The 8,719-nt window shown below is 39.9% G+C and overlaps 2 protein-coding genes across 3 annotated transcripts; one reads left to right on the top strand and one right to left on the bottom strand.

Annotated features, from left to right (window-relative positions):
• Window positions 1-1,375: 1,375 nt before the first annotated feature.
• LOC137744861 (Thioredoxin superfamily protein) lies at window positions 1,376-3,791 on the bottom strand. Of its 2 annotated transcripts, none has more exons than XM_068484668.2 (9): window positions 3,535-3,791; window positions 3,305-3,446; window positions 3,156-3,201; window positions 2,822-2,881; window positions 2,648-2,684; window positions 2,464-2,543; window positions 2,297-2,354; window positions 2,149-2,209; window positions 1,376-1,620 (listed from the first exon to the last, which is right to left on the bottom strand). In XM_068484668.2, the coding sequence occupies exons 1-8, from the start codon at window positions 3,737-3,739 to the stop codon at window positions 2,193-2,195; spliced, it is 645 nt and encodes a 214-aa protein (XP_068340769.1). In that variant the 5' UTR covers window positions 3,740-3,791; the 3' UTR covers window positions 1,376-1,620; window positions 2,149-2,192. The 2 variants fall into 2 exon arrangements, with proteins under 2 accessions (XP_068340769.1, XP_068340768.2); XM_068484667.2 differs by having other exon boundaries at window positions 2,297-2,388; window positions 3,535-3,790.
• A 142-nt stretch (window positions 3,792-3,933) lies between these two features.
• On the top strand, window positions 3,934-5,669 carry LOC137745552 (adenylate kinase 1, chloroplastic). Its single transcript, XM_068485513.2, has 4 exons — window positions 3,934-4,330; window positions 4,423-4,563; window positions 4,788-5,060; window positions 5,212-5,669. The coding sequence occupies exons 1-4, from the start codon at window positions 4,007-4,009 to the stop codon at window positions 5,353-5,355; spliced, it is 882 nt and encodes a 293-aa protein (XP_068341614.1). The 5' UTR covers window positions 3,934-4,006; the 3' UTR covers window positions 5,356-5,669.
• The last annotated feature ends 3,050 nt before the right edge of the window (window positions 5,670-8,719 follow it).

Here is an 8,719-nt window from a genome sequence, read left to right as displayed (position 1 = left end):
CCAAAAAAAAAAGGACATTGCATGTGCTTCTAAGTAATTGGACCACTTCCCATATTACTAATTGGTTTTATGATGAAACCCAACTTTCTTTATGGTAATATAGCAGGTTGTCCCACGTGTAAAGCACAATTGGCACACATGTTTCAAGTCGCCTGATTTGTGTTGTTCACATGCTAAGTTTAAAATTTCGCTACATGTGAAGGAGCATGTTGAGAGTATGCCCACATCAGAGAAAAGTGCTTTTAAGTAATTGGACTACTCCATATATTACTAATTCATTTTATTGTGAAACCTTAACTTTCTTGTAATTTGATAAAAGTCTCTTACATAGATTTTTCATTAGTAAGTAGCACTCGATGTCGACATATATTAGACTTTTGGATGATCCAACGAATTAAATTGAGTGACCGAAGACTATTGAATCAAAACTTATACAGTGGATCGCACACAGGCTGCCGGGCTAGTAAATTACAAACATGCATAGAGAACTAGTCTAAGTTAGAAATTTTGGAATAATTGCAGATAGATTTCTCTGGCAATATTTGTCATTGCTTTCATGTCACATTGCTCAGGAGCAGTGTTTGTATGTATTCTTTTTCAAAGCTTACCAAACTTTCTCGAACCATATTATAAAGAAAAATCCAGGAAGCTTCCCTGTAATTTGTGATTTGTTATTTTATTGTAAATAACTACCTCGAAGTGTAGAATATTGACGCATATTATAACATGTATACAAGTATAGCACTTGGCCGCGCTCCGGTGACATACAATAATTACACGACATATTTTTCCAAAGTCAACATCAGAGAAGGTAATCTTCAGGGAAGATGCTTTTTAAGTTCAGATTTTGAATATGACGATCATATGGCCAACGAGCAATATCGTTGTAAACAAGCCGAGCCAAACTCAATATTATTGTGCTAAAGTTCACCTAGTTGGCCATTGTTTCCTTCGTTTTTTATGACTGTGTTGTCCACAAATTGCATTTTTAACAGGTACCCAAACTCGAACCTTTAATAAGCTTTGTTTAAATGGTCAACCTAAACTTACAAAAATGTAACATAAAATTCTATTTAAACATTGAATTCACCCAGTTCGAAGAAAAATAAAACCTATTTGTGTGAAAAAAGCTCTACACCCACCAAAAACCCTAACCTAAGCTCAGAACTAACATTCCTCTTCACACGTATCACTCATCTTTTTTCTCCCAACAAAAGAAGAGCATTCTTCAAGAAAATTAATCCTTCGATCAGGAGACCGGGTTCCTGCTTCTACGTTGCTCCGTTATTTGTTCATCATTAAAGTTTTTGTTTTCTAATTTGTGTTCCAGAAGAACAATTTCATCTTTCTAGAATTAGATCCCTACTTCATGGACTGATCGGTACAACATTACAATATTCGCTATAACACGATTTTCCTGCGTATGTTTGGACAAGAGGTTTGCAAGTATCACGAGATTTAGGCTAATTAGTTAGGAATGCACTGATTCGATGAGGAATTTGAAATGACTTGACATAGGATCCACAATCACTCGACAAAGGTAAAGACAACTAGAATTCACGAACCACAACATGCTTTGAGAATATCTTTGATATCTGGATCATCCCCAGCTTCTTTATCCTACTCCAACCGGAAAAAGAAATAACAAATTAGGAAAAACGACCTGACAACTATAACTTTTATATGAAAACGTTTAAGAGCTCATTATCATGCTCTAATTCATTCTTAATTGTGAAATTCTTTTCGTGTTACAAAGTTAGGTGTTCTCTAAACAATTGAGTTTGCAGTGTTTTTGCCTAGAGTGTGATATTATCAAGTGGGGAGGAGAAAAAAAGGGTGTTTATTAACATGAAATTCCTAAGTAGCCACAAGTCGCTAGCATGAGAATCTAGAAGTCCGAAAATGCCATGAGCAAGAGTTCCTATCTTAATGGGAAAGGAAAGAGGAAATCTTTTAATGGATCTAATTGTAAATATTGATTCATTTTTTCTCTGAAGAACTTTTGAAAATCTCCTCGTTTCTGTTCTCCTAATCAAAGTGGAGTGTTTTATCAGCAAATACTGCCAGATTTCCTAGTGAAGTTTCAGTCTGAACCGATTATTACCACGTGATTAACTCCCATTCAGACAGAAGGACAGAAAGACTAACCTTGTGAATGTACAAAATGTTACTTTTACCAGGGCCTGCAACTATTATTCCACCTTGCTGCCTGCCAAATAAACAAGAACGTAATAAAAGGTGAATCCTCCCATGATATATATATAACTTGTAGTAAGATATGGATATACAGATATACCAGCCGCCTCTGGCCACAGTGTCTTGTTCAAATGAAAGCTTCCAGTCTTGTCGATAACCTTCCATGTACAACTCTATTATCTTAAGACCAGCCTAGAATGTGGTGGAAGCAACTTAGATGAGAAGTCCCACTAGCTACCTTTATAAAAAACATGAAGTGTTTCTTACTTTGGGAGTGAATGTAGTTGTGACCCCAGAAACAAATCTTAACGCCTCATACGATGAGTGAGTGGGATCAGCGTAAACTTCTGAAATACAATAAAACAAAATAAAATTTTGTGACTGAGATGCCCTAAGGAGGAGAAAAAATGAACCCTTCAAGGTAGATAACACAAGCTCTCTTGAGATTTACCTCCTTTGAATTTTGTTTGCTCAGAAAATGCTTTTGCCTACACGAATTAGCGCTCATGGTTATAAACGGTCATTTCATTTAACAAATCAAAACAAGGAATAGATAACGAAACCTCAGAAAAAATTAACTCTCAACCGATGGCAGATGTATCAAATACAGTTTCTAAGGGCAAACCTGATCAGTGCTACCAGGTCCGATTAAAACAAGCGCCACACCAGATGCATCCATTATATCCTGTCAACATGAAAAGAAATGTCAAAATTGTGTTGCGACCAAAGAGATTTCAATGCAAGTGCAGAAACAATCGTCTAATATTCAATTGACGAAAAACTAAGGAGTGCGAAAATCGCTACCCAAAGGTAATTACGCACATCCTCCTCCTCGGGGAGGCTTCAGTGTATGCCTTGTGGAAATGGCAAAGTTCCCATTCAACAATTAAATTTAACACGTACTAATCTTTGATGCCGAGGAAGCTGCAAATTATATATTATGATCAATGAGTAAATACCTTCTTTGATGCAAGATAGTCAGCCCGCTTTCGGCAAAAGACACATCTGAAAATTAAACAACACTTTAATTCTCAACTAATACAGATTAACGATTGCTAATCAAATCTCAGTACAGAAAGAAATAGTTCAATTGGTAATAGAAACTCACCCGAAATGGCGCGCAAACGCGACGACAGCTGTCCTGTCCTTCCACAAATCCGATATCGGAATCCCGTTCCCGTTCAAATCAAACACTTTCACCGTTTCCAATAAACTCGCCGCATCTTCACCGCTCAAAGAAGAGTCAATCCCTGCTCACGTCCGCACAGGATTATAATAGTTTTCTACTTTCTAGATTTTCTTGGAAACCAAACAGATTATTGGAAAAGGAACACTTGCCGGGGGAGCCAGAGACGGCGGATGCTACGACGGCGGATTGGCGCGGTGAGAACTTGACGATTCCGTTGCAGCTGTTGACATTGAGGACGAAGCTGGATTTCAAATTCGAAGATTGCGCGGGGAATGCACGTGGAGAACTGCGATTGGTGGTCCGATTAAGCTGGAGGGTGCTGGAGAAGAGCGTTGCAGAGAGAGTAACCGCCATAGTTTCTCAGAGAAGAAGCAGTCGAGGGAAAGTGGCGACCTTTCGACCGTTGGTTTATTTGTGGGAAATGAGAACACACGTGGCGATTCCTGATCATTCCGTCCTACCAAGGGTGTAGGAACGACAAGTCGTTTATCCTAACAAGTTGGTTAAAAAACGACATCAGTCATTAGGGTTGACTGTTGAGCGGGCATAAAACCGAACGCTTTCCCAACAGCCAACCAACTTTCTCAGTCCCCTCCCATCACTGCAAACCTCGCCATTGCAATGGCGACCCTTGCCCGCCTATCAAAACTCTCATTCTCCTCCCTCTCCTCCGTCTCCCGCATAAGCCGGTGCCTGTACTCAGGCGTCGCGCCGGATACCTCCTCTCACGGCGCCTCATCTTACAGCCCACGCTTGGGGTCCACGCCCAATCTCGCGGTGAAGGACACCAAGGACCGCAGCGTGCAGTGGGTCTTCCTGGGCTCGCCGGGCGTCGGAAAAGGCACGTACGCCAGTCGGCTCTCAAATCTCCTCGGCGTTCCTCACATCGCCACCGGAGATCTCGTCCGCGAAGAGCTCGCTTCCTCCGGCCCTCTCTCCCAAGAGGTTTTATTCTTCTGATTGCTTACTTTTTTCGTCAGATCTGCATTTTTTTTTTGGGTTTTGATTTTCTGTGTTTGTTTTATTGTGGGTTGCAGTTATCGGAGATCGTGAACCAGGGGAAGTTGGTGTCTGATGAGATCATAATAAACTTGTTGTCGAAGAGATTGGAGGCTGGGGGAGCTAAAGGGGAACTGGGTTTTATTCTTGATGGCTTTCCTAGAACGATTCGACAAGCAGTAAGTGTTTCCGCATTCGAATGGTGTAATGTGATTCAAAGTAGTATAAAAGATCTTAAATTTACAATTGAATGTGGTCGCGATCCGATTTAAACGAATTTGATTGATCTGGACGAGCAATTGACTGATTGAAAGCTGATATCTTGGAATTGCGAATGTTAACGTTGTATTGAATTGGTGGAAATGTGCTTGAGGATTGATTGTTTGTAACAATGTATGTGTAGGAAATATTGGAAGGGGTGACAGAGATTGATTTGGTGCTCAATCTGAAGCTCCGGGAAGATGTGCTGCTCGAGAAATGCCTTGGGAGGAGAACTTGTAGTCAGTGCGGGGGAAATTTTAATGTGGCATCCATTAATGTCAAGGGCGCAAATGGACATCCTGCAATTAGCATGGCTCCACTTCTCCCCCCTGCACATTGTATGTCAAAGCTTGTTACTCGAGCGGATGATACCGAAAAAGTGATTAAACATCGGATTCACGTTTACAATGAGAAGGTATTGCTTTATTTTCCTGATGATTAGTCAGGGGCACATTTGAATAACATTTTTAAATGCTAAAGAGTCAATGAGGGATGAAAATAGAACATTTCTTTTCAATGTTATCTTCACTTCATTTTGATGATTTTATTTTTAATGGTTCTCCCAGAGTCGGCCTGTAGAGGAGTTTTACCGCAGTCGAGGGAAACTGTTGGAGTTTGATTTGCCAGGAGGGATCCCAGAGTCTTGGCCCAAGTTGCTTGAAGCTCTTAATCTCGATGATTACAAGGAGAAGCAGTCTGCTGCTGCATAAATTATTATATTGCACCTTTAAAAGGTGAACACGCCATTCTCTTGACACCTAAGGTGCTAGCTAGGGTTTTGGACAATTTCAATTTTTTGGACTGTGTTTCTCATGGAGAGAATTCAGTTATATTGCATTGGGAGCGAAGCTTTCCATTATTATTGTTTAGTTGAGGGGATGATTTATTTACTAACAATTTTGGCAGCAATAAGCCCCGGTAAAGGAGGATGAGCATACTGTATTCTTGTAACGTATAATAGATTAATGTAGGACATTGCGTCCTGTGGGGCTCAATAAATGGTTTTCATAACCCTCAAGTAAAACCTGTTCTTATGAGTTTTCCATTTGTTCTCTGGGACGTGATCATATTCTTACTTACCGTTTATATTTTCTTCTTTGGACAATGACACTTTCTGTGTCATAGTTTAGTTTCAGATGAATGAGTTATGCTAAGATATCTGATGTTATGATACATGCTCATTCTGATAGGGTCGTTGGCTGTTATATGGCTGCGTTCGACCTTTTTTTTCAGATTTTTCTTGCACTGGCCGAGTTGATTGGCACTAGTACTGCCAATCATCAAGTTATCAGCTGCAGATATTGAATCGGCACAATACCAGCTCTTGACTGCATAAGTTGAAGCGGTTTCAGGATAGAATGTGCCGTACATTTTACGTAAAAATTCTTTTTACACTTCCCTTACAATTAGATCGTAGTTATAATCCTAGTGCTTAGACTTTGTGGGGTTTTTATGCCTCAGAAATGATTGTGTGTTTTTGAACTATTTAGTGGGTCATATACTGTCTCTTTCAATCACAGCTGAAACTTTGAAAATGAAAACCAGATTGTAGAGAAGATTCATGTTCGATTCTTTGTTCTTTTTTTGGTTATGGCGGTGATAGCTACGTCGCATGCACGTTGTAGTTCTTGAACGTTGCGAATGTGCCCGTGAGTCCGTGACAAAGATTGTACATGTCGTTGGAGTCACATCTGTAAACTATTTACGAGATGTGGATATTAGATCGTCTTTGCTCCTCTCATTCCAAATGTTTTCCAGCCTCCCTCCCTTCCTCGTAATCCAATTTATTTTTCCTGACTTTCTGGATATCATATAGAAGTCTTAATTTTTATGCCTACAGCTTAAAATCTGCAACCTTGGCAACCCCGGCGTCCATTTCGGTGCCAAACGCCTAACTCGTTCATCAGATGGTTTCAGACTTTCAGTTTTTGTATCAGGGTTAACTGTGATTATGTTTTTCAGTCGTCTTAAGTATGTTGCTCATCATCTTAAATCCACGCAATAACTCACCAGTTCTGGAGTGCTTTATCCACTTCTACTCCGCCTGGCCGAAATCGCTGAGGTCGGTTTAGGGACGATGAAGACTGAGAAACGCCTCAACCTAATCATTCATATCATGGTTTAGCACTAATAAGCATCTCCTGAAGAATATGAGCAAGCTCTCTCAGGCAACAGCTTTCTTTGCCTCCACGTAATCTTGCACCTCTTATTTCTCATCTTTTTTAGGGTTTTGGCAGCTTCAATTCTCCAGTGTTGGATAAGGCTGGAAGGGTAGTAGGGCCCCAAAATCTACCTAAAGAAGATATGTGAGGTTTGCAAAAAATATATTTTATTAAAAGTAAGCACTACGGAATTGGATCATGCTGCCTACCAAAGCGTACAAGTCAATGTGTAGGCTTTGTCATGACATTTTCATGAGGGGCCAAGATAACAAGATAATAATTATTAAAAATTTGAGAATGAGTGGGAATAATAGAATCGGGGTGTTGGGGGGGTTTTCGTGTTGAAGGGTTTTGATGGGCTTGTGTTATAAAGAGATGAGCTAAAAATCTCACGTTTCTCATTTCTGAGTTTGCGAGTACTAGACCCAAAACATCTTAAAGAAAAAGCAAGTTTGAGGGAATGCTTTGTTGATCTTCCAGCAGCTCCTAGATGATTGGTTTGGTGTTATGTTGAGTGCTTCTAGCGCTGATGAGATGCCTACCTCAGTGTTGATGGAGTGTTTCCTTCGGCGCTGATGGAGTGTTTTCTTAAGCACTAATGGAGTGTTTCCTTAGACACTAATGGAGTGTTTCCCTCGACGCTGACAGAGTGTTTCGCTGGGCGCTGACGTGTGTTTCCCTACGCGCTGATGATGAGGCTTGTTCAGGTCAGGATTCCGAACCGAAACCCAAGTCCCGATTCCCAAACTGATCCTTTTCGAGATGGAATTTCAAAACTCGAAACCAAACCGAAATTTCGGTATTTCGAAGTTGTTTTGATTTTTCAGTTTGAGATTAGGAAAAGCATATATTAACATAATTTAGAAAGATCGTATGAATGCATCCACAAATCACAAGTTTGCAATCCCCAAATTCCAAATTTACATAGTTCGAAGAAAGCCCTCAATCAAAATTCAAAAGTAGAAAAATTAAACCAAATACAAAGACATCAAGCAGTAATTGAAATTAGGTGTTTTCAAAACAGAAATCCTAACTTTAATCCTAAATCCCCAAATTGAAAGCTCAAAACCATAATTCACAATTTCAGAATCCAAATCGATATCATGGTACAATAATTTCATGAATCTTGGTACCGTTCAGATCAAAGAAGCTTCGATTGGATATCGTGATGGGAGATGGAAGTGGAACTGTAGAAGTCTAGATCTGGAATATGGAGGAGTCGTAGTCCATAGAGGTGTGGTGGTCAGTGACTCGACGGCCGATGTGTTAAGTCCATTGTTTGAAATATCCTGGACATGCTCGATATTTCCACGGAAATATCCAAATTTGGGGAACGTTATGGAAAGAGGGGAACTTCACCCCATATTCGCAATATTTTCGAAAATCAGTCAATTTCCTCGATATTTTCGATATTTTTGAGCAAATTTCCATCATTTCCATCATGTGTTGAGTCCGTTGAGTGTTGACAGAGTGGAGGAGGAAAGGAGTGGGTGCATAGAGATTCAAGAGGTATGAGTGAGAGAGAGTGCATGCTTGATTTGAGAGATGAGAGAGAGTGAGTTTTGGACCCCAACGGTTGAGATTTAATCAACAAAATCCAACGCTTACAATTTATGCTAATAAATATAATACACACACACATATACATATACATATACATATACATATATATATATATATATCAGTTGGGGATTACTGAACACTTTGGCGACCATGTCCCAATTCCCGTACCGAAATATTGGAATTTTTTTGGTATGGGTTACCGAACTTTTCGGGATTTTTCGATCATGTTCGGGTAATTTGGAATTTTTTTTCCAGCCCTACTTGATGGAGTGTTTCTCTAAGTGCTGATGAGTGTTTCTCTAGGCGCCAATGAAGTGTTTCCTTGGGCGTTGATGGAGTGTTTCCCTAA

The sequence above is a fragment of the Pyrus communis genome, chromosome 12 (genome assembly GCF_041283825.1).
Source record: "Pyrus communis isolate YQ-2024b chromosome 12, ASM4128382v1, whole genome shotgun sequence".
Classification (NCBI taxonomy): Eukaryota; Viridiplantae; Streptophyta; class Magnoliopsida; order Rosales; family Rosaceae; genus Pyrus; species Pyrus communis.
This window is presented reverse-complemented; position numbering and strand designations above follow the sequence as displayed.